This window comes from Calonectris borealis, chromosome 1, assembly GCF_964195595.1.
Source record: "Calonectris borealis chromosome 1, bCalBor7.hap1.2, whole genome shotgun sequence".
NCBI lineage: Eukaryota > Metazoa > Chordata > Aves > Procellariiformes > Procellariidae > Calonectris > Calonectris borealis.
Window position 1 is genome coordinate 70,171,897 of NC_134312.1, and position 25,538 is coordinate 70,197,434.

At 47.1% G+C, this 25,538-nt stretch overlaps 1 protein-coding gene and 1 long non-coding RNA gene across 2 annotated transcripts; both read right to left on the reverse strand.

Annotated features, from left to right (window-relative positions):
• Window positions 1-243: 243 nt before the first annotated feature.
• LOC142086571 (aldo-keto reductase family 1 member B1-like) lies at window positions 244-10,920 on the reverse strand. Its single transcript, XM_075159719.1, has 10 exons — window positions 10,557-10,920; window positions 9,606-9,773; window positions 8,956-9,072; window positions 7,552-7,629; window positions 7,059-7,181; window positions 3,421-3,527; window positions 3,184-3,265; window positions 2,547-2,630; window positions 1,645-1,727; window positions 244-862 (listed from the first exon to the last, which is right to left on the reverse strand). Exons 1-10 carry the CDS (start codon window positions 10,620-10,622, stop codon window positions 820-822), a joined length of 951 nt encoding a protein of 316 aa, XP_075015820.1. The 5' UTR covers window positions 10,623-10,920; the 3' UTR covers window positions 244-819.
• Window positions 10,921-17,163: 6,243 nt separating this feature from the next.
• LOC142088315 (uncharacterized) lies at window positions 17,164-21,246 on the reverse strand. The gene is made up of 5 exons (XR_012675825.1): window positions 21,103-21,246; window positions 19,091-19,172; window positions 18,501-18,584; window positions 18,242-18,332; window positions 17,164-17,947 (listed from the first exon to the last, which is right to left on the reverse strand). It is a non-coding gene; the product is annotated as an uncharacterized LOC142088315 (long non-coding RNA).
• Between the last annotated feature and the right edge of the window lie 4,292 nt (window positions 21,247-25,538).

Below are 25,538 nucleotides of genomic sequence, written 5' to 3' on the forward strand. Positions count from 1 at the left end.
TTACAGTGTACCTCAGTGGCCACAGGTTCATCACACTCAGGTGTTCTACATGTGCACTAACATGAGAACAGCAGATAGCTAGCAGGAAAAGCCTAAGTTGTTAACATCAACATCAGATGATTTCTTGGGGGACAGTAATTTTCCTTGCTTTTGTGTAATGTCTAGAGACAGCTGATATAATACAGCTACTCCAGCATTACTACCATTACAGCATTGCTGAAATAACCATCTCATTACACACAGTAATGAAACTATATTTTATTATAAGCAAAACCAGCTTTTATATCACCAAGAAACCAGGACCTATACACTTTTCAAAGAGCTACCCATGTAGAAACTGTTGTACTTAGAAATCAACTTGCACTTCCAATTAGAGAAAAAAAAGCATGGAGTGTTACAAAAAGAAACAAAATCAAACCCAAAAGTAATCAGAAAAAAGCAGACCTCACATTAATTATGTAAAATCTGCCATATCCTGGTCCTTCCAGACAACAATAGTCACTAGCTCCAATTCACAGTATTCCAAAATAAAAGTGACTGCTAGTTCAAACTTTCTCAATGTTTTCTTCTTACCGGTTCCAGACACGCAGTTTGCCAAAGACAATCTATTAGTCCACACAGTGTGCTCTTCAGAACCATTTTAGCATTTCCTTCTTCCAAAAAAGAAAACAACACAAAGTCACCGAGTACATATTCTGCATCTTTCTGGGGGAAAAAGAAAAAAAAGGGGGTCTGATGCAGCGAGAAAGCTACGTAGACAACTCATAGGCAACAGCAGAAGCATATCTGAGAAGTCTGGAGAAAGGCAGGAAACCATCTTCAGTATTCTGCATTGAAAGGGTAATCCTTGTGAGTTTTGCACCTGAAGGAAATCAAAGAGAAAGATTATCTCATGTCTGAAAAATACTATATGCAGCTGTAACCACTATAAAGAGCCACCAAGGGAGGAGCTGAACTGTATAAAAGCAGAGTCAATTTCTTTCTGTCTTCCTTGGTGACATGCTGCATTTGTAAACAGAAAGATTCCCAAGTGCCTTCTGTTGTTCAGGCTCTGGCCATTTCAGGCAATACGACCTAGGTGCTTTGTAGACAACTAATTCAAAGTTTCACTGTTTACTGCCAAGGAGACCTTTTTTTGCAGTCATCCAACAAAGATTTCATATCTGGCTTTAGGCTTCCAAGTTGCAAATCTTTATATTACTTTTTGAGTGTTCATCCACTTTCCCAACCAGTCCTGAAGACAGTTTTTATAATATACCTAAAAGTTATGGCAGAAAGACAAAATAAATTCCACAAGCAAAATTAATCAAGAATTTGAGTCTGCATCATGCTCATTTCTCCAATATGGACAAAATAAAAATTATGAATAAGAAGCCTCCTGTTGCAATTCCAGCTACAAAAAGTTCCTTGGAGAGTGAACTGAAAGAAGTTTGCTTTATGCTTATCATGATTTAGTTCATAACATGAACATTGAAAATCTTACTCTGAAAAGTTATTTTGAGAATGACCCCTTTGGAAATTGAGTTTGAATATCCTGAATTTCAACCAAGCCTAGTATCTATAACTTCATATACTAAACTATGACATACTGACAACTTAACAGTTTGAAAAAAAAAAAAAACAACCCAAACCACTGCCACTTACGTGCTCATTGCACAGACTCTCCAGTTTCTATTAAAGCTGAGAATAGCTGCCATCTCCTCTTTAGTCAATTCAAAGTCAAACACCTAACAAGAGAAACAGCTAGAAATCACTTCTCTGAACAAATCAGAGATTGTAAGCAAAATTCACAATATTACAGAACAAGTCCACAGTGTAAGGGTGCTTGTTAGAAGAAATGACTGCTTCTTGAAGGAAAGAAAGGAAAAAGACAGCTCTTTGGATTTCTGAGACTACACTAGCTGGAGCTAGGGAGGGAGGTGAGCAGGGAGAGGGAGGAATTGAAAAAATCTCAAGTTGCAGTTACATATGTCAGTTGTTTTAAGAAGCCTGGAGAGCACTTAGTGTTGCAGAATGCCTCCATCCTCCATTTGTGAAAGATGCATCTTTCGGTCCTATTCCAAAGGAACATCCACAAGACTTTCATATTCCACCTAATGCAACGAAGTGTCTTCCAAAATCCTAATACTGGTTTGAGTCAAGGACCACTGAATCAAGAGCAGTGACATGGTTTATGGACACCAGGACTATTTTCTTAACAGTGCTTGCTCTACATAAGCCTTTTGTGGTGTGCTACTGCACTCAGGCCCCAAACAAGCTCTGTCAGCTGATTCATCCACATGACAGAGAACAGGAAGCATCACATAACGTGACTGCTACGATTATCAACATACTGTTTCCAAAAGCTTTGTTCACTCCTGCTTTCCAACTGTAACCTTAAGTTTAGCCCTCAGTAGACCATAAGTAAACATACAGAGAGAAAAAGCCCAGTCCTCTTGCCTGAGGAGGACTTGGGAAGGGTGAGAAAGGATCACTGCTTGCTCTGCAGGGAGAAGCTGTGCCATCCCTGAACATGCCACGCACCCAAGTCACTCCTAACGACTCACCTTGAAGTTCTCCACAATGCGCTGTGGTGTGACAGACTTGGGAATCACAATCACGTTTCTCTGGATGTGGAACCGAATGAGAACCTGCAAGAGGCATATCACCAAGTCGGAGAGAGGACAGCTTTTGTTCTATGGCAAGCAGAGCCTGTTCCAACAGTTGTTTGCTGTAAACTGTACGATTCAGCAGAATTAAGCCATTTCTACAGAGCTGCATTTCAAATCATGCCTCAATTCTAAGCAGCACTTTCTGAAGTGCAAATACAGAAGTGGTGGAGCTCCATATAGAAGGCCTCCTTTCCCATTCAGTTTAGTGATAGTTCCTTTCTTTCCCACCTAGACTTTTAGTAGGCTATACAACGAATGGTTCACTTCTCTGCAACACGACTTGAGATGGGAAGACTGAAACATAATAGCATCTGAAGGCAGGTCAAGAAAATGTTTCTCGTTGATGGTCAGAGAGCCCTTTCAAGCATACATTGCAGGCCACATAGTAAACAAACCTGCATTGCTATTTATCACCACAGAAGAGCACCACAGTTGATAGGGAATGAAAAGCCAGCCTGTCCTTTACGTTGTCATTAGCTGTCCTTTATGCTGTGTTACAGGAAGGGGTGCCCACTGCCCCGCACCTACGTACCTGTGCTGAGGTTTTATTGTGCTTGGCTGCAATCTCTTTGATCTTGGGGTCATCCAGAAGGGAAGGATCCTCTGGCTTAGCCCTACATAGAGGAAAGAAGATCAGTAGCAAGAAAACTCCACAAATCCATCCTAGCAGAGATCTGTATCTGGATGAATAATTAACGGTGCACTTGTAGTCTCAAAGTTTCAAGCATAATCCATGCCAGCTCCCTTGTAAAGCGCAAAGCAATCTTACCACGGTCTGTCCGGAGAGCCAAGCGGACTGTATGCTGTCACAGCAATCTCTCTGGATTGACAGTACTTGATCAGCTTCTCCTGGGTAAGGTATGGATGACATTCGATCTGTCAACATAAGAGTACAAAGATTGACAGTGATTTAACTGCTTTAACATGTTCCAGGGACTCGTTTTTAATAAAATCAAAGGTTGATTTTTGTTCTAACTTATAGCCTCTGCACGATATTATGCAGCCTTTGTTTTCTGTATGTCCCCACCCCCTTTCTACTATTTATAGTAGTTCTCCTTGCAGTGAAGGGTCCAAGGACTGTAACACCACTCCTTAAAACTTTGCTAATCTATATAATCTCCAACGTATGGGATTACCAGCTACATAATTGCTTAAATGGGACAGTTCAGCAAAATGCACACACAAGAGAACTGTAAAATCATAACAATAGGATAGCAGACCAGTAAGTACAAAGTTTTCTTTCCATCCCTAATTAAACAAGCCATGATGATGGTTGGTTTTGGGGTGTTTGGTGGTTTGTTTTTTTTTTGTTTGGTTTTTTTTTTTTTTTTTTTTTTTTTTACACAACTACCATATTAACTTCAATACCAGTATTGTTTTATTTGCTTAGTGTCAATACTCACACTGAATACCTCCAGTCTGCAAATAGTGAGAATGGCTAACTGACACAGATTTTAGACCCTCAGCTTACTGTCCATTATAGACTTTTTATACATGCATGAATTTATAAACCATGAATTTCCTTAAGAATATCTACATAACAGAATACAGACTCCTTAATAGTGGATCTGTATTCTGGCAAGCTAATGCACAGATATGCAGTGTGGAACAGGAATTATTCAAGTGTCAGGAGGCAGTGAATGAACATGAATATTTGATACTTCGCATAGAGGGACTTTAAGGATAGTTCCACACCAGGGAGCACTACTTTTCTTTCAGCAGGCAACATCAAGAACCTTTCTGACTACACTGTCATTTGAGCCTTCTGCAGCCTGCTGCTGCATTCTGAGGGAAGTCCCTGGAAACTTGTGCTACTGGCAGGCGGAGCAAGAGAGTGCAAAACATGGGATCAGTTTACAGCTTTGACTGCTTTATTTGTGGTTCTACCTGCTTGCTGTTATCAGAATCCTGCATGGCTGTTTCCCTTCTGAAGCATGTTGGAATATTAGACAACAGGACACAACTCAGTTTTTGGGACAGATTATACATTTATTTTGCTTGAGCAGCTCCAGAAACACAGCGACTCAAGAGTAACTGAGCACCTGGTTGTTTTCTCAACTATTCAATAGGTAGAATTTATGCGATATAAGCGAGGCAAAGTCATCCTTACCTGTCCACTGGCACTTAAGTGGAAAAACTTCTGAGCTACATTATCTAGTCTTATATTTGGACCAGGGTGAAAAGCTTATGATGTACACTTAAACAAGTATTTTAAGCTATTGTAATCCACACTGTGTGATAATGATCAAGTACTTAGAATCAGATTTCCTTACTGAACTAAGTACTAGTATCATTGTAATGTAATTACTACCTTGCCAAATTAATTTCCCACCATGAATGAAACCAATGTGCATACTGACTGCATTCAAATTAAGAATGGGAATGACACCAAATACAGGGGATTACTGGATTATACATGAAACATCTGCACAGAGAAAGTGTCTGCAGGAAGCACTATCACTATTAGGCCAATTCGTAAGTACTAATAACAAACAAGCTTTCAGGCTTACAAGCATTTCTTCAGAAACAGCAAGTTTTGAAGGACAGCAACCAAGACCAATTGCTTTGAGCTTAACTTGATTATAGTGATCAGAGAGCTTGATAACATTTGCAAGTGTGAGAGATGTTAGGTCAGTGACCTCTATGCAGGAGATAAGGGTGATTATCAACTACAGTTGATAATGGCAATGAGGTGTGGCAGATGTTGAAAGGTACCATAAGACTTCTACTAAGTGTCCTAAAAGTACATTGGGACTGATAATGAAAATACACAGTAGAGAATAGAGAATTATGAATTTTGCACTTGTCAGAATGTTTCAGTTTTATGTTGAATAGACTTCCAGAGAACAATCCTATTAACTTTCTGAAAAAAGGTGTTAAAATCCTTTTTCAGTACATACGCTCAAGCTACCACAATAGATTAACCAGTTCTTGTAATCAGGTATCAATAACTGAGCCTGCAGTCCTTCAAATGCCATAGCAATCAAGGACAAGTCTAGATAGACCCCTATCCTGGGACCTGTCCTCTTCAACAACTTGCACCAGGCTATAATCTTGTCAAGTTTGCAAGTGATGCCAAATTGGGGGAGGACCGCTCAAGGGCAGGGCTGCCCCTTCAGAGGGACCCACTCAGGCAGGAAGAACAGGCCAACGAAAACGTTATGAAATTCAACAAGGCTGCACACAAAGCCCTGCACCTGGGAAGGAACAGCCCTTGGCAATAACACAGGCTGGAGCCTGACTGCCTGCAAAGCAACTCTGCTAGAAACAACCTGGGGGCCATAGTAGGCCCAGCTGAATATGAGCCAGTAGTGAGCCCTGGCAGCAGGCACAGAGCCAGTAAATTGTGGGAAGTGATCATCTGCCTCTACTCAGCACTTGTCAGACCACCTTTATAATACTGTGTCCAGTTTTCCCCCTTCCCAGTCCCCTCAGTAGAAGAAAGATTGACAGACTGGCATGAATTCAGCAGAGGGCCACCAGGATGGCTAGGGGCTGGAGAACCTGCTGTATTGGGAAAGGCTGAGGGAGCTGGACTTGTTCAAGCTTGGAGAAGGGAAGGCTTCAGGTCTCCTAGTAGCAGCTTTTCAATACCTAAAAGGTCATCCAAAGACAAGCCAAGCTCTTCAGTGGTGCATGGTGGGAGGACAAGAGACAACAGGCGTAAGTTGAAACAAGATAGATTGAGACTGGATATAAGAAAACTCCCTCCCTCCCCCATATACCCAAGGCAGGGTGTCACGCAGTGGAGCACGCTGCCTAGAGAGGCTGTGCAGTCTCCACCCTTGCAGGTTTGAGATGGATAAAGCCCTGGGCAACCTAGTCTGATCTCACAGCTGACACTGCTCTGAGCTGTGAATTATAGCAGATTATCTCCCAAGGTCTCCTGCCATCTGAATTTTCCTAAGATTTTATTCAAGTGGTCTATATACCTGGACACTTCTACTCAATGGCCTACCTTGCAACTCCATTTCCTCCTTCCTCCCAACCCTCATTAAGTCTGTCAGCAGTCCATAAAGCGTGTTCCTCTTCAGTTCCCTCAGTCATCAGCAACAGGAACTGGCCTCTCCACAGAAGAGTTGCGAAAAGGTCATCCAATTCTGTTAGGTCCTCATATATATACACTAAGTTTTACTCTACTTCAAGGTAGTTTCAAATCTCATCTGAGTTCCTCCCCTCCAAAAAACAGATTCCAGAGCTGCTCCTTGCTAGATTTCCAAGCAGTAGTGCAGAAAGTCCATTAAAAACCAGCACTTTGTGCATCCAGAAGTAGTTAAAGAGTGGGATTGAGAGAACATGCTGCGTCTACTCCATTCTCTCTTTCTATAATCTTATTTCATAAGATCTTAGTAATTCTTTAGAAAAAAGAACACCCAAACATTTGCCTGCAGTAACTTTGCAGCTTACCTGGTTATTTGCAGGCTTGTATTTCAGTCCCGGCTTGTTCAGGATTCTTTCAATCTGTTCATGGTTAAAGTTGGAGATACCGATGGCTTTTACCAGACCAGCATCCACCAGCTCTTCCATGGCCTGACAGAAAGAAGCACAAAGTCACATCCAGTGTACATGACAGGGCCTGAAGAACACGTTCCTTCACGAGAAGCATAAAATAAGCATTTAGATTTTCAGAGTTCAAGTTTGAGGGAAAAAACCAGAGCACTAGTATATTTGTGCCTTGTCTCCCATTTCACCAAAGCTCAAAGACTCATTCTTTGAGACTATGGAAATTCACAGCATTAGAAGTGGAAAATAATGATGCCCAACAATCCACTATTGTACCAGTGACTCCTTCCAACTAGTTCTGCATACATGAGACAATTTAGACTGCTGAAGGCAATGAAAACATGGAAGAGACTGCTAAGGACAGAAGACATGATTCTCCTGCTGTGGCTACACTTACCTCCCATGTATGTAGAATATCTGTGTTGCTGGGTATAGACATGCCTTTGTCATCTGTGGGAAACAGCTCCTCTCCTGCCTGTCAGGGAAAAAGAAAATGCTTGAAACAGTCTTTGGTGGGAAGTTAGGTTAACACCAGCTGAAGACCACAATATCTCAAACTCCTACTGCAGGACATACTAATACTTATTATCTACATATGGATTAGACAATACTAATATTTATTATCCACATTCTGTCTTTTCTTTTGCTTTCGTATGGGATTATGGCATTTTTGCCCGCAGCCGTCCCAATAAGGACAGGTACTTCTACTGGATTCAACAGTGTTCTCTGGTTCACCAATACATGTATGGGGAAAACATAACTCTTCACATGTAGAATTACAGCCAGTCTACAAGTTTACTTTCCGTATTACAAAAATACACAGTTCTTACATGGACGTAGTGGAGCATTTTATTAAAATGTGTAATAAGGACCCACTTAGGACCTGGAACGTGTTCAGTCTATATTGGACTAGATCTGCTGACAGGTCTCACAGGCAGACTCATTGTTTAAGCTGCTGGCATAGGGCATGTTAAAACAGCCTGTGTCCCAGTTAGGACTACATGCCAGGTATCAAAACCAGTTGTTTTCTACTGATATATTATTACACCGCAACACATTTTCACTTTGCTAGTTCTTTCCATATGAAACTGATTTTAAAAATACTGATGCTATGAACAGCAATTGATCTGAGAAGCAACAAGTAGAAAGAAGATTTTGATCAGGCTCTAACAGAAAGACTAAACTCAGAAATATTCAAACTGAGACATCAGTTCCTTTGCATGCAGTCAGTAAAAGAGTTAGGAACTAAAAAGCTTTGAAATCCCAGGTCTGTGGAACACTAAGGCTCCTACAGCATAGGTCAGTTCAATCTGTACTGTATTAAAGGACTCAGTGATTAAAGACAGAAATGGAAGACAGAAACATTCTCTTGTTCTCCGATTCTGTAACATGCAGAGGAAAGAACTTCTGTGAGGTAGCAAAGCACAGTCCTCCTTCTCACAAAGAGGGAACCACATCATTGTCAGTTGAGCATACTTTGGATTTGTAGAAGACAACACACAGGCAGTAATCAAAAGGAGAGCAATATAACTTAAGCTTGCAGCAGGGAAACCCACCCCTAGTTCAAGGTCTACCTCTTCCACGATCAAAAGGGCAGAGGATGTTGTGCAAGCAGGAATCTCAGAGGTAGGGATGAACAGCCTGGCTTACATGGCCAAGCTGAGCACCAGAGCAGTGGTGGTACACAACAGACACATGATGATCTGTGTCAGTTGGAGCAATTACTGGGCTGTGAAGCCATATAGCTCTTCAAAACTGCCAGTCACAACAGACAAAGCCGAAGGCATGGCTGTTACTGTACCTTAAAACCAAGAGGCCAGTGGATGAGGTAGAGATCCAGGTAATCCAGTTTCAGGGCAGCAAGAGTCTTCTGGCAGGCTCCCTTCACCAGAGGCTTGTCATGAAATGTGCACCATAGCTAGAGACAAGAAGCCAAGGCACACTGTGACTTCCTAGGTTAAACCTCTTGGAACCCTTCTGTCCTGTTCAGGAGAGTGCCTGTCCCCTTTGTAAGGTGATGTGGAACCAGGTCATCCTACTGATTTTCAAATGGGGCTTGCTCTGTGAGCGAGGCTGGCCCATGATACCGAGGGTGGTATGTGCAGTGGCAGCACACATGACTGAATGGTGTCATGGCAGACAGCAGAAGTAGTCTGGTTCCATTAATTAAGTTTTCATTTAAAAACTACCTACTAGAAGGTCAGATACTGCATGAAAGAGGACAGCATAACTTCCTGCCAGAAGTAGTTCAAAGCATCACCCATGTCAGTGGTACATATCCTGCATAATTCTCCATACAGGATGAGGCAAAGTAGGAAGCTTGTCTCAGGAGTGGCCTAAGTGATGTTCTGAACTGTTCCCCACTGCACCACAGAGTAGGAAAGTAAAGAACTGCGGGGTTACTATGAAAAAACAGGTGTCTCCTGGGATCCTATATCACCAGATCCATACCTTACTGACAATGAAGAGGTCCTCTCGTTTCACAACACCTTCCTTGATTTTTTGCTGGATCCCATCCCCAACTTCATTTTCATTTTGGTACACATAGGCACAATCAAAATGACGGTACCCAGCATCAATAGCAGCCATCACCGCAGCTGTTACTTTCCCTGGTGGAGACTGAAAAAATAATATCCAAGAAACCCTTAATATAATATTGAAGACTTTTTCCTAGCAAGATAAAATTAAGAAAGCCACCCCACCCAAAACCATCCGCCAATTAAAATAAAGCAAAACAACACCAACAGCATCAATAAACAGTTTTCCCCACAGCATTCTTGAGTCTGCATACATCTTGAATGCAGGCTCCTGAGCTTAAGGCCAGCCTCCAGCTGCTCCTCTGTCACCCCACTCCCAGGCAGGGCTCAGCCCAACAGCTTTGCAGAGCCGAGGCCCCAATACCAGGACACTTCTCCAGAGTCGGGCCAAGGCCCCCTCACTTCCCCATACCACTTCTAAGAGGTGAAGCCCTCAGCAGCTGCTAGCGCGGAGGGGGGGCTTAACCCAGCGGAGGGGCCTCGGCAACCCGCGTCCCTGGGCAGAGCCCTGCAGCGGCATAGGAGCTCCGGCTGCTGCGAGGGGACAGCGGGCAGGGAGGGACCCTCGGCAGCGGCACCGCCGCACCGAGCGGGGAGCCCCGACCGGGATGTCGGTGGCGCCGGCAGCGCTACGCCCGGGCCCGGGGTGGCGGTGGGGACGGGCCCCAAGCCGGGCCGAGCTCCAACCCCGGCGGCCACGGCTGCACCCGCAGGGGCCGGGCCGACCTCGGCCTCACTCCCTCCCTCCCCAGCGCGGGGCCGGGGAAACAGGCAGGGCCAGGGCCGGGCGCGGACTGGGCAGAGCCGGCCGCAGCCGCCCTCCCGCCGCCAGCGAGAGGGGGGACACCGCCGCGAGCCCCGTTACCTTCCATGTGCCCAGCCCCAGGATGGGCATCTTGGCCCCGGTGTTCAGCTGCACGCAGGTCGCCATGGCCGCGCTCACCACCCAGGAACACCACCACGACGGCTGCCGACCCAGTGCCTTTAATAGCGGCCGAGCCCGCCGCGCCCCGCCCCGGAGCGGCGCGGCGCGGAGGGGAGGATGGCGGGGCGGCGCCGGCGCTGTACCCCGGAGCGCTGTTGCAGGGCAGGGGCCCGGGCCCGGGCCCTGTGCGGCCCACGGCGGGGGTCTGGGGCGGCGGCTGAAGGAGGCCGCGTCTGCGAGCGATCCGGGATGTGTCAGACGGTGCTTAAACTTCACATGAAAGACGTTCGGCGTACGGTGCTCGGTCGTGCCTCCGCAGCCGGCCGGTAGCCCTCCGGCAGCACCTCGGTCCCTTAATGTCATAGCTCAGGCGTCCTCGGGATGAGGATGACAGGGGACATGAGACAGAGGTGTCTCCCTGCACCCTAAGAGCTGTTTGCAGGTTGCGAGCCTCAGGCCAAGGCTGGGATGAGCCCTTTGGCTGGAGCAGCGTGTCCCCACGAGTGGGATGGTGGCCAGGGCTGGTCCCCCTTGTTGGAGCCTTGTGACCCTGCGTGCTGAGGCAGCGAGACGGCTAGAGAAACCTCGGTGTGGCTGGCTTGTGAGAGTGGGGAGAACCTGTTCCCCACTCCAGATGGGACAAATGCAGCTTCCACTTCAAGGGAAAGTGAACTGTGGCTTAGGAGTAATTTAGGATAAAGAGAGTTTAAAAAAAGAACTTTATTTTGAATGTTGGGAGAAGTTTTTTCAAAGTGTTTTGAAAGTCGCAGGAGAGAAACAGTGACTTTTTAATGAGTGACATAATGATCAAATTGTCCCTCCGTCTTTAGGGAGGTGCTGAGAGTATTTCAGAATAAAATGCATGATTGTAATCATGCGTGGTAGGTGGCCAGTAACCTCGCATCAGAAAGTGGCTTTGAAATTTTTACAGACAAGCGTACGCTGTTCTGCTGAAGAGGCCATAGCGCAGTGGAAAAAACCAGACTTGTCTGGGAGGCTTTGCTGCTTACTCACACGTGGAGAGTTTCTTCAGGTGCGAGCGTTTGCTCTGGGTGCCTCTCCCACGGCAGAGGCCCCTGCTCTCTGCAGCTTGGTATTTTTTGCTCCATTTAACTAAGGGCGGGCAAGGTAATTGGTTTTCCTCCTTAATGTTCCTCCTGTTTTGTGTCAGCGCCATCAGCCGTCCCCAGCAGGATGCGATGTGTTTTCACTTGGATCATGAAACTGTTATATAACTCGGTGCTTATCTCTTACCATTTGGGTTCGGTTTCTTGTCGGAGAGATGTCTCCATCTCATCACAAGAGGCTTTGGGCAGAAGTTCTGTATTTTGTTTTTGCTGTTGGCCCTCGTGAGTGGGAGACTTTCCCCTTACAGCTGTAAGGCAAGTCGGCTTTCCGCTGTTTACCTCTCCCGAAGGCGCAGCGGGGCCGTCACATGGCAGCAGGGCCTTGGGAAAAGAAGAAGTACTGCTTGTGTCACCGGGTGGCAGCCAGCCTGGTCAGTCTTGCGCGCTGTGTCCTTGATAACATGGCCAGCTGTTCCTTTACAGCGGGTGCTGGCGATAAGGAACTGCGCATGGGAGGAAGGGTTTTTCTTTTTTTTTTCTTTATCCGTGAGCGAGGTTTTGCACTGAAACAGGATGCGTAGTATCATGAGTTTTTTGGCTTGTTTTGCTGACTTTGCGTTTAGTAATTGTAATTTCAGCACAAGTTGTGACTTCAGAGACCAGCAGTGTTTGGTATCTGAGAACAGGGTCCAAAATAATGGAAGTGTGTATGTCCTTGTGGAGACAGTCTTTACCGGCAGAGACCCTGTGGCTTGCCGAAAAAGCAGAAGGGCAAAGTAAGGAGGTGACAGAGTCACAAGGTGCGATCATCTCAACTCCTAAGGGGGAGAGCTACAGGGCTTGGCAGCTTTAGGGGTACTGACAGATACAAGCATAGCTAAAGCCAGTGTTTGAGGTGAGGGCCTGTGGGTTTCAAGCTTGAATCCCAGGGAAGGGCAGCAGGAATTTCTCCCTTGCTTGGAGCCTTTAAAAGGGGAGGTTTATCTTGCATGGTGGGGTGCTCCAGTTCAACCTCCGCGTGCAGGGAGGCGGATGTGAGGGTTTCGGCTGAACCCTACTGTAGAAGATCTTGGCCTCTTTCTTGCTCTGAGCTCAGATCAAGCCAGGAGCATATTTTGATGGATCTCCTGTCTTCTCAGGGTTGATGAGGCTTTTCGTCTTTGCACTGGTATTTGTCCTTAATCCTGTCTGCTTAAAAAACACACCTCAGGCACAGCCAAGCGCTGAGGAAGTGCTCCTGCCGGCGTGGCAGTTACTGGGCGGGAAGGGCAGGTTTACCCTGGCAGGAGGTAACCGCCAACTGCCCCAGGCCGGTCAGAACTGGTTCTGTCCAGCTCTGAAACCGGTGCTGCCACCCAGGGCGACAGAGCTCCGGCAGATGGGAAGAGCCCGCGTGGCCCCCCCAGTCCCTCTGTCAGGGAAGGAGGAGGGTGGCATCTCACCCCGAAGGGGCTGGCCACCCCCGCCAGGCAGCGGCAGTCCTGGGGACATCGGCCTGCCTGCCTGGGAGCACAGGACTGAGTGGTAAAGGGAAGCGTCAGGCACCCAGCCCCACCCTCTGAGCCGCCCTCGCCTCAGGGGAGGGATTGGGATGGACTAGGTGTAATCTGTGGTGAAAATGGGGGAAGCAGAGACGAGGATGGGGAGAGGGTTGGTGTTTGGCTTAGACAGAGGCTGGGGAAGGGGGAGAAAGGCATTTACTGAATTTGTTCTTCTGTGTTCTATTTTACCCCCTTGGTACCTGAATCGGTGAAAGGAAGTTTGTGTTAATTGGCAATAAATCAGCTTAGATTGCCCTGAGATGAGTTTTGCCTGGGACAGTAGCTGTTGGAGAATGCCCAGCCCTGTCATGGTCCAGAACTGGAGTAATGAGAGGGATCTGGAAATATGCGGTGGTGGAAATGGTGCAGCCAGCGTGTGTCCAGGGATGAGTGCAGACAGTGTGCGAACAGCTGGAGAAAGGAGGGACCTGGGGAGACCATTGCTGGGTGGTAAGGTGATTGGGAAGAGGTGGACAGGTGCTTCCTCCAAGCCCATGGCCCAGTGGCTTGGTGCAGTGCTGTCTCCATGAGTAGGATCAAAAAGCACTGGCTGGGGAGCTGCAGAGGGGATGGCTGTGAAACGTGGGGACAGAGGTGTGCTGCTGTGATGTGGCTGTGCACTGGGGCTTGCCATGTGCTGCAAATGGGGCTTCAGAGAGACCAGGACCGCTTAGCAGAGCGGGGGAGTCAGGCTGATGATCATTGTTGGAGTAATGTGCATTAACAAGTGCTCAGGGCAAAGAGAAGGCCCTTGGTCAGAAGTGAGCAATAGCGCTGAATTGGCCAGACGGAAAGCTGTGTGCCAGGTAGGCCAGGCTGCAGCTGCGGGAGCAGCGGGTGGTCTTAAAGTGATTGTCTCAGAGGGGGACCCTGGCACCTCTGGGGAGAAACTGAGGACTGATGGTGAAGTAAAAACAAAGCCCTTTCAGGCAGCCCGAGTTGTGAGTTAAATAGACCTGTGGAGATAAGAGTGCTGCTCCCCAAAGTGTGAGCACTCTCGTGACAGTTTTTGCTCAGAGTGAAATCACAGAAATGCTGAACACTTGCAGCAACTGGTGTTCCTGCACTGGCTGTGGCAGTGCTGGGAAGCCAGAGCAAATGGAATACAGCTTTTGTCTTGGAAGAGCAGCGTTCTGGGGTGTTTGGGCTCTATTCTACTTGCAAGCACTGCCCTGTACAAGGAAGGAGGCTTTAGGATCTGCTAGTGAAGGACTGTGTGGAGCAATGGCCTGATCCTACAGATGAGACACCCCCACAGAGGGACTGGGAATAAGGAGGTAATCCACTGCAGTTGCTTGGACTGCTGGGTTGTATTTACAGGCAAGGGGGAAGGGACCCTGAAAAAGTGGTGATCACTGATGTTGTGGCCTGAAAGATCTAAGGTCTGAGCACAGTTACTACCACCCCTCTGGTATCACCTGATAAGCTGGTCGGACGTCGAGGAGTGACTTGCATGTATTGTACTGGAGGGAGCATGCCAGAAGACAGGCAGGAGAGTGGCGGCATGGCCAAGGATAATGCTGGGAGTCCAGTAGTATGGTTGAGCTTGGAAAAAGTTTTAGAAGGGGTTGGAAAGTATATGTTAAGTTTGTAGCAGATAATTTTGTCTGCTGGGGAAGGGGTGGATTTGTGATGTGTGTTACGTTCACACTGATGAGATGTTAATCACACTAGTCTGGTCTGCAGGGACAAGCAATGGAGTTTATAATGAATATACATTAAGACTGTGATGATGTTAAAGGTAGAGTTTATATAAGGGTGAAATAATTCTTAATACATCTTTCAGTGAGGTGAAGGGTAGAATGTAAAGCACATAAATTGCAGGGGATATCAGGGGATGGCAGTGGTGACCTGTGTAGAGACCATGAACTGCTCAGTGCCTGCCAGAACCAGTTCCAGCTAGCTCCAAAACCCAAGTAAACACCCTATCTCATGCCAAAATTTAAGCCCACGGTGCCCTGGCTCAGACACAGTGTTGGAAAGAGGTGCACTCTTTGAAGGAGGTCCATGCCGAAAGGGCTTACTTCTGAGGGGACTGCAGCTGGTGGATGAGCCGTGCTGGAGCAAGGAAATGCCTGAAGGCACTGCGGCCACTGGGTGACTCATGCTGGAGAAGGTACACCACTGAAAAGACAGTGGTCTAAAGCTTTGGCTCTCCCCGCACCATAGCAAATATTGTACCTTTATTGTTCAATAAGAATGTGTATTTAGTCTCAGCAGAGTTGTCTCACCTCAGCCTGGGGATTGCTGAGGGGTTTATGAGTTGCTTCCTTCGGGAAGCTGTGAAACAAATGTTCTTGGATTACATGTTCATGAATTGAAAGTGGAAATTTTGGAAAGAAGGTGCTAAGGTGCCTCTTTTCTTGAACAAAAGGTTTTACCATTTTCCCATGAAACCCGATGTGCAACTTTTTGATTATGCATTTGGTCACCTGCCCAATAGGAAGAAACAGAAAGGTGACACAGCCACAAAAGCAAATACCTTCTCAACCTCAGTGTTGTTTTGATGGCTTGAGTTTGAGTGTCAGGTGAGGAGGAGGTTTGGGGATCGATTCCTTGAGACCTACCCTTGCGCATCTCCCCTGTACCAGGTATGCTCCAGAGTGGGTGTCCGTGCATGTAGGGGTGTGTGGAGAGCTCAGGTGCCCGGCTCTGCTGTCCCTGGGTTGCTGGGACTTCTGCCTCTGCACTGTGCCCTCTGAGGCCAGGATCTGGAAGCGGAGAGGCCAAAGGGGTTGGTGAGCTCAGGCCCTGCTGCTCCCCCCTGGGGGTGAGCAAGCCCCCGCTGCTGCAGTGCTCCGGGCGGGCTCTGGGCCCTCAGCTGCAGCCCGGGGGCTGTGGGGCCAGGGCAGTGGTGGGACAGGGTGGCTGGGTTGAAGCGGGCTGCTGTAGAAGGTGGTTGGAGCGGGATAAGCTGCCATCCCTGAGCGCCTGTCCTGGGCTGGGTGCCCTGGGGTCAGGGCATTTGGTGCTGCCCGGGGAATTGATCTCCGAGGCTGGCAGGGCCGGTAGGAAGCCCAGTGATTTGGGCGCAGCACCGAGGGGCTGAGCTTCCCCTGACCGGGGGGCAGACACCCGGGTTGGTGGCGTCTGAAATGCCCCCCGGCACCGCTGGGGGCTGTGGCCGGAGCTCGGGGGCTGGTGGCCGGCGGGGAGGGGACAACGCGGGTCTCCTCTGAGGGCTGGCTGCCCTCTGGTGCCCGCAGGGGAAAGTGCCGAGTGGCTTCGTTGTGCCAGGGACGGTTCGTGTCCCTGAAGTGCAGGTGACTGCAGCCGACCCGTGTGTATTTCACCTTTGTTCACAGGAGAGAGGGTGTATGAGGTCTAGAGAGCAAACTGGGTATGAATCAAGGGCAGCTCCCATCATGGGTGTAATGGATCGTGCTGAATGCTGCTGCCTTTGTTCAGCCCAAATCTCCCTTGGCTGTCACTGGAGCTTAGAGGTTGTCTCTGAGGTCAGTACCTAAAGTTAGGGGAGATGATTCCCCAGCAGAAAGACTTCAGCAGCTGCCTGTGACTTAGGAGCAAAGGCCAAGTACAGCTGTGCAGAGTGGGTCTGAAATACAGAATGCATCTTAGAAACAGAACAACAAGGAAATTCTCGTTTCTTTTGTTTCGCTGTGATAGGCTAACATCTATTAGTTCTGTACAGAAGTACTAAAAATACTTGCACTGCATCCCTCTGCCACATTTTGTTCCTGGCCTAGGGTGTTATATATTACCTTCTTTTGGAAGTTTGAGTTTGAAAACAAACAAACAAACAAACAGTTTTATCTGCAACAGGCAGAATATTGAACTCAAAAATAATGGAGCTAGTAAAGAATGAAATCAGTTCCTAAAGTCAAATGGTATTTGGGGTCCAGCATCCTGTCTCACTTCTAGCTATAAGGTCTAGGCAAGAGCATGAACACTTACACTTTCAAAGCAAAAGATCTTTTTGATCAGGCAGAAATTTTCTATTTCATTGTTGCATTTAAAGATTAGTTTTTCTCAAAGACAGGCATTTGAATGAAATGGCAGGTGCAAGTTCTGAGGGTTCTTTTTTTTGCTTGTTAACAATTTTCCACATAAGAATAGAATTTCACAGCTAGCAGTAATCTGAAGCACATGTTGAAATTGTGTTGTATCCAAAAGCCACCATGCTATTGTATTTTGACACATAGGAGAAAGCCTGTGTAAAAATACTGCTCAGCATGCAACTGTATGTTTTCTGCATATGGATTTTTTTTTTTTGAGAAAGGGATAAATAATAAAAAATCCTTTTTCAGTTAGTTTTGGGGTGGTGAAACTCCTGGTTGTCTCACTCATCCTAAGGAAGTTAGTCTTTAGTTCACATTTCTCAGGGATTTTCCTCCAATACTCACAACTGCTGATTATCCTCCTTAGCCTGTTGATACAAGATGGAGTACAAGTGTAAATGTGTGTTGTCTCTCCCTGTTTTCTCCTTAATTCCACATTTTGGCAGAGAATTATTACAGCCCACATTTTGTTCTTTAGAAAAATTTTACTGTGTCCTTATTTCAAAAAAGGAAAACCACCACCACCACAGTAAGTCACTGAACACGTATCCTGTGACTTCACTGGCTGCAGGAGGAGAGATGCAATAAGAAAGCTAGATAAATTGGTAGGAAGGATATCAGACCAAGCTCTGGAGGATATGAGGGCAGGATATGACCATCTTCAGTATTCTGCATTGAATGGGTACTCCTTGAGAGTTTTGCACCTGAAGGGAATAAAGGAATTAATTTCAGCCATCTTTTTTTAATTTTAATATATCAAGCTGTAGTGGGTGCTTAGAGAAGCCACCAAGGTAGGATCTGAACTATATAATTGTAGAATGGATTTGTTCCATATTTGTTTTCCTGGATAGTGTGTGCCGTTTGTACACTGGAAACACCCAAGTCACTTTGTCAGTGACTCAGGCTCTTAGCATTCTAGGCAACGTTTAGATGCAAAATCTCTGTGTATATAGTGTTCATGACTTAAGCATTTGGAAAAACTAAATACTGAATGCTACCACTTAACGTGCTCCTTGTATATGCTCTCCCGTTTCTGTTAAAGCTGAAAATAGTTGTCATCTCCTCTTTCGTCAATTCAACGTCAAACACCTAAAAAGAGAAACAGCTGGAAATCACCTCTCTGAACAAATCAGAGACTGTAAGCAAGAAATCTTTTTGCCTGAGGAGGACTTGGGAAGGGTGAGAAAGGATCACTGCTTGCTCTGCAGGGGGAAGGCGTGCCATCCCTGAACATGCCAGGTTCTCCTAATGACTCACCTTGAAGTTCTCCACAATGCGCTGTGGTGTGACAGACTTGGGAATCACAGTCACATTTCTCTGGATCTGGAAGTGAGGGAGAACCTGCAAGAACAGAAAACTGAATAATTCCTCCTTCTCTGGAGGAAGCAGAGCTTGTTCCAACAGCTGTTTTCCCTAAGCTATAGCTGCTTCTGCAGAGCTGCATTTCAAATCATTCCCATCCCTGCAGCCCACGTAGCACTTCCTGAAAAGCAAAGAGGGAAGTGGTGGAATCTCACCTCCTTTCCCATCCAGTTTTGGGACAATCAAGTCTTTTCCTTCCCACCTGGACTTCTATCAAGGTTTCATTCTTTGCAACAGGACTTGAGATGGGAAGACTGAAACATGACAGCATCTGAAGACGGGTCAAGAAAATGTTTCTTGTCGACAGTCAGAGAGCCCTTACAAGCATGCACTGCAGGCCACATAGTAAACAAACCTGCGTTGTCACTTAACGTCACAGAAGAGCACCACAGTTGACAGGAAATGAAAAGCCAGCCTGTCCTTTACTTTGTCATTAGCTGTCCAGTGTTACGGGAAGGGGTGCCCGCTGTCTGGCACCTACGTACCTCTGCTGGTGTTTTGTTGTGCTTGATTGCAATCTCTTTGATCTTGGGGTCATCCAGAAAGGAGGGATCCTCTGGCTTAGCCCTACACAGAGGAAAGATAGCAATAGAAATCTGTATTTACATGAATGACTAATGGTGCACTTAATGTCTCAGTGCTTCAAGCATAATCCATGCCAGCTGCCTCACAAATTGCAAGGCAGCCTTACCATGGCCTGTCAGGAGAGCCAAGGGGACTGTATGCTGTCACAGTAATCCCTTTGCAGTGACAGTACTTGATCAGCTTCTAGGTAAACTATGGATTACATTTGATCTGCCAACACAAGAGTACAGAGATTGATAGCAATACAACTGCTGTAACTCGCACCAGGGCTTATCTCCTGATGCACTTACAGTTCAATTTTTGCCCTAATGTGCCTGTCAAAGTATTATTCAGCCTTAGTTTTGTACAGCACCTACTTTTACAGTAAGGCTTCTTGCATATCTGGGTTTTTGCTCTGGAGAAAGAGCATTTCATAAAGCTCATCTTTGGTTCTTTGGCCCTGAGAAGGCGTGTTCTGAGGTGCTTCTCCGAGATTTCTAGGCAGTAGTTTAAGCAAATATTGAAAAACCCAGTACCTTGTATATACAGTAATAATGTGGAGTGGGATTAGAAGGACGTGCTGCATCTGCTCTGGTCTCACTTATTTTCTGTTCTTGTCATAAAAGGCCCTTTCTTACGAGTTTGTGTGAAGGGGTTCTAGAGATACCTGTAGTTTTGGATGGAGATACATTTTTTTCTTTTAGCCTGCTCTTTTTTTGGTAACTACATGCAGAGAAAGTGTTAAAGGCTTGAAGCCAGCCTCCAGCTGTTTCTCCATAGCCCCACTCTGATGCAGGCTCAGCCCAACAGCCAAGGAGAGCAGAGCCCCCAACACCAGGACAGCTCTCTAGAGTCTTGTGCCAGGGAGCTCTGCAGTGCCTCTTCCCCAGCACTCCTCTCTTCCCAGCGCTGTTTCTGAGAAGAGAAACAGCAACTGCCCAGCTGGGAAAATTTCAGTGTGATGGAGGGGGCAGTGGTCTACACCTCAGTCATCCACATCACCGTGGAGTACTGTACTGTACTCTACCCCAGCTCCTCCCCTGGGCGCATCCTACTTGTCATTTGAAGGTTCCGCTTCTGAAGGAAGCAGCTGATGTAAGAGATGGGCATTTCTATGTGTTTGTATACCCTGAAAGGGCACGCAAGAGCTGTGCACAAAGAAATTTTGGCATATCTTGTTCAGACAAATCCAGTCGTTTGTTTTCAGGCATTGTACGGATCACTGTTTGATTTTGCAGTCATCGTAACGGTGGTGCAAATCTGTCAGAACTTGCTTGAAACGCATGAACTGTCTTCTAAAGCCGTATCTTATTAGCAGGCGGTTCAAGTTAACCTCACCCTGGATTCAAGTTATTCGGCGCAGAAGCAGCGGGCGAGCCGAGTGCCCCACTGCAGCGGCACGCCAGCCTGCGCTGCGGGGAGGGATGGGGAGCGGCAGGGAGAGGGGCCTGGGAGGTCGCTGCAGCCGCGGGAGCCTGACGGGGAGGGGATCCGCGCTCCCCTGCGGGGTGCGGGACGGAGGGAAGGAGCCACCTCCGAGGGACCGGAGAGGCCCAAGGGTCGCCTCTCCCCCGCGTAGGGGGGGCGGCAAGAAGGACGGAGAGAACGCTGGGGAAAGCAGCTCAAAAGCAGCGCGGGGCTCCGCCTGCGGGCACCGCCGGACAGAGAGGGCAACCTCGGCCGGGACGTCGGTGGCGCCGGCAGCGCTGCGCTCGGGCCCGCGGCGGGGACGGGTCCCCGAGCCGGGCCGCCCCCTCACATTCCCTCCCCAACGCCGGGCCTGTCAGAGCAGCCCAGAGCGCTCTGGGTCCCCGCGCGGCCCGGCCGGGGCCGGGAGGAGATGGTACCGGCACTGGGTGCGGACCCAGCCCGCCGCTCCTCTGGGAGCGAGGGGCCGCAGCAAGGCCGGGAGCACCACCAAGATCCCCATTACCTTCCATGTGCCCAGCCCCAAGAAGAGTATCTTGGCCGCGGTGTTCAGCTGCACGCACGTCTCTACGGCCCCGCAGGGGACTCCTGCCGGGCAGCGCGGCCCGCCGAGCCCCTTTAATAGCAGCCGGCCCCGCCCTGCCCCGGGACCCGCCCGCGGCTCTCTCCGCGGTTGTGAGCCTCGGGCTGAGGAAGGGCTCTGAGTCCTTCGGCTGGAGCAGCATGCCCCCGCGACAGCGATGGTGGCCCAGACTCTTGAAGAGCTCCCATGGCCTATGTGAATTTGGGAGCTTTCAGCCTTCAGTTCCCCTGTGAAGGTGGGAGGAATATAGCCTATGCTTGTGACAGTAGGAGAGGAAAAGTTAGCTGTTTTGTAGGATTAATTTAGAAAACGATGATTTTAAAGAAGAATGTTATTTTTCGTGTTGAAAGAAGTTTCCTTCAATTTTTTTTTTAAAGTTGTAGAAGAATAGTGAGCTTTTAATGAGTGTCACAATGATCGCATTGTTCCTCTATTTTCAGCGAGGTGCAGACCATATTTCAGAGTAAAATACAAAAATGTGGAAATAAATGGTAGGTGGTGCATAATTTCACATTACAAACTGGCTTTGAAATTTTGCAGATAAGAGTATGCTGCGCTGTTGAAGCGGTCACAGCACAGTGGAAAACAAACAAAAAAAATTACCTGCAGGATCCAGTAGATGATGTTAAGGCCACTTCCCACAAAGGGAAGCTTTGCTGCTTGCACGTGCTTGGAGAATTTATTCAGGTGCAAGCATTAGTTGGGAGTATAATGGTGCATTTTTCTCTGGGTGCCTTTCCCACAGCAGATGCCCAGCTGCTTTGTAGCTTTGAACTTTTTGCTCTGTTTACCTGAGGGCAGACGAGGTAATTGGTTGTCTATTTAATCTTTCTCCTGTTTTGTGTCAGCACCATCACCCATCCCCAGCAGGATGTGATGTTTCAGTTATATCACGAAACAGTTATATAATGCTGTGTTTGCCTTTTACTTTTTTCTGGATTCCCTCTCTGTAAATCTGCTCTGAGTATGCTCAGACTCTTGGGGTTTGATTCAGAGGTCAGTGAAATCAATGGAAAGATTGTGATTAGCCTGAGCCTGTTCCTCAGTTCTACTGACAGTATTAAAAGCAAGCTATTTGCACGAGAGGCCTGCTGCCATCCCAGTTGAGAGGTTTTCATACTTCCTTTTTTCCTTCCTACTGTCCCTCCATCAGTTCAGGGAAACAGACACTGGTCCTCCGCAGAGCTTTAGGAAAGCTCCCTGTGCCAGCCATGGCTTTGTGTCTGGTGGGCATTCTTGATGGGTGCTGCTGATGGTGGGCGAGGGACCGGAGCTAAGGTTAACAGAGGTGCAGAGCTGGTGCGCAGAGTGCTCTTGGGGAGGTGGACTACGTGGTGTTAGCTGGGCTCAAAGAGAACAGTTTTCCATGCCTGACCCCTGTCTTGGTCTTAATTATTAGCAGAAGTGACGTGGAGACTTGTCCTGATAAAGATTGTCTCCCTCCAGAGAAGTCGCCCTTTGTTGAAACATCAAAATGATCACCTGCACCATTAGTAGGCTATCCCCTTTTTGCTGATGACTGCTAAATTTTATGCAATATGCACTTCACAATTTTTTTTTGCAAAATAACATGTTGAGCCATGCCTGTAATTTGTTTTTTCAGGGCAACCTGAAGACCAGCTGAAGTACCAGTTTGCCTCTGCTGTTTTTTGTATTTTCTGGATGCTTGAGCTAATGCTGGTGTGCTGGCAGTTTATTAATATCAGCAATGTTGTGCTTTGACTCCAAATGTTGTAGGTCTTGGTGTAGGAACTGCCAGAATCAGTCAGATTTTGTACTGGAATGGTACGAAGGTGAACTGGTGCCACCAGAGTCGTGCTCTGCAAGCTCTCCTTTCTCTCTGAAAGCTTGCAAAGCCTGGCTGTTTGGCCAGGAAGATGGGATCTCCTGTAAGAAGGGGCAGAAAACCCTGCAGTGTTTGTTCTCATTATTCTAAGTGTGTCTTTTTGGGGAGAGGTTTCAAAGCCGTGCGTTCCTGCGGCAAGTAGCTGGGTAGGGTGTGTGATGACAGATGATGAGACTTGGTGGAGAGCACGGCTGAGAAATGCAGTTTGTCCTTTCTCTCATTTTCTTCTGAGATTTTTGTGTTGCTTCCTCTGCGAACTCATGTTCTCCTGTGAAGGTGGGTGCTTGGTTTTCCCCAATGGTTTCTTGAGTGAGAAATGTCTTGGTCTTTTAACAGAGGGTTTTGGGCAGAAGGTTTGCATTTTGCTTTGCTGTTTGCACCTCTTGGTGTGAGACTTTCCCCAGATCATGCCAAGACACGGGAGCTGTCAGTTGTTCCTCTGTCCTGAAGGTAGGGCCTCTGGGAAAGAAGTACTGCATGCGTCAGTGGATGACAGCTAGCGTGGGAAATATTGCAAACTGTATGCTTGATAAAATGCCCAAGGGTTCCTTGCATGAGGTGAGGAACGGTGTGTGTGAAGAAGGGTCCGATTTGATCTGTGTGCAAGGTTTTGCACTAAAGCTGGATGCTTATTGTAGCGCCTTTCAGGTTTGTTGTGTTGACATTTGCATGTAGTAATTGTAATTCACCAAAAATAATAGCTTCAAGAGATGAGCAGTGTTTGGCATCTGAGAAGAAGACTCAAAATGATCAAAGTGGGTAGGTCCCAGTAGAAACAGTCTTTACCAGCAGGAAGGCTGTCTGGTTTGCTCCTAGCCTGCAATGACAAGAGAAATTCAAGTCTCCTCTGAGGGCTGGCTGCCCTCTGATGCCTGTAGGGAAAAGCACCACATGGTTTTATTGGTGGGAATTGTCCCAGGAAGAGTTTGTGTCCATTAAGTGCAGGTGACTGCAGCTGACTTCACCTCTGTTCACAGGAGAGGGAGAGAGAGTGCTTTAGGTCTGGAGAGCCTGAAGAGCAAGATGGGCCAGAGCCAAGAGCAGCCCTGGCCCTGGGCGTATTGAATCACACTGAACGTTGCTGCCTTGTTTTGCCCAAACACCTCTTCGTTGAGACTGGAGCTTAGAGGTTGGCCCTGAGGTGGCTGCTTGCACCTACATTGTGAACACCTAAATTTAGGTGAGATGAATTCCCCCTGAGACACTGCTGCATGTGACTTGGGAGTAAAGGACAAGTATGGCCAGCGCAGAGTGTTTCAAATATGGAAATATATTTTAAAAAACCCAACAACAACCCACAAACACACCAAAGGGGCAAGCACTGCCCCTTGTAAATTCTGATTCTTTTGTTTGCCTGTGATAAGTAATATTTAGCATTAAGATTTGTACTCCAGTACCTCTTCCATATTTTTTTGCCTCATCTTGAGGTTGCATGTTACATTCTTTTTGAAGTTTTGGTTGGAAATACTTGGATGACCTCCATCTGAAAAGCCTATTAGATATATTCCAGGGACTTGTATATATGTTTTAGAATATCTTATGTGATCTCAATATATCAGTGTACTGAGCAGAATTTTTGCATGTTGTGTTTTTTTTCCTGTTGGAATGAGTGAGAATAAGTACTAACAACACCTAAAGCTGTAATGTATCTGAGGTCCATTGTCCTCCCTCTCTCATAACCGTCAAGCCAAAAGTACAAGTTTTGTTCACACCTCATTTGAAAACAAAAGCTTTGGTTTTTTTAATCACATAAAAAGGCTAAAGTTCTTCTTGCAGTTGTCATAGGGTAAGGGACCACCAGGCAATGTGACACTGCTAGCTGAATTCACCGAGTGGATCAATGCAGGAATAGCCTGTCAGGGAGAGTGTTACATAGGCACAGAAGGAGTCTTGGTACATATGAGCTATGGATGTGAAAGTTGCAGGAGAACAATACCTGGAAGTATTCACAAGGTGTAATGTTATGTGTCCCTCATCTACCACTCCAGTGAGTCAGCATGATCTCACCTGGTGGAAATACAGCACTTGACTCTGACCTGTCTGTCAGGCTCTGGGCAGTGGCTCAGCACTAATACGTAATATTACAACCTTCTGTCCTCATCATTTTGGATATCTGTGTAGTGATGTTTCCCCATAGTCTCCTTTATTATGGGTTTTTAAAGCTAGATATCAGCACAGGCTGGCAGTCAGATCAGTCCACACTATCACCATCTAGCTTTCCAGCACTTCCACGGGGTGTTCTGTCACTTTCACATCCAGAGCTCATACGTACCAAGACTCCTCACACAATTCTTGTTTGCAGTGGCTGGTCAGCCATGGTTCATTATATGCAGTTTTTCTACTCCTGATCAAGGCAATATCTTGATGTTCCTGTGACATCCCGCCTCTCAGCCTTTCTGTCATCTGTCAAACATCTCTCATACAAGCACTCATATCACAGAAGGAGTGAGAGATGCACTAACTCGTGAGAGAGAAGCAACAATATGTTCGATACAAGACAGTGAGTTAACAA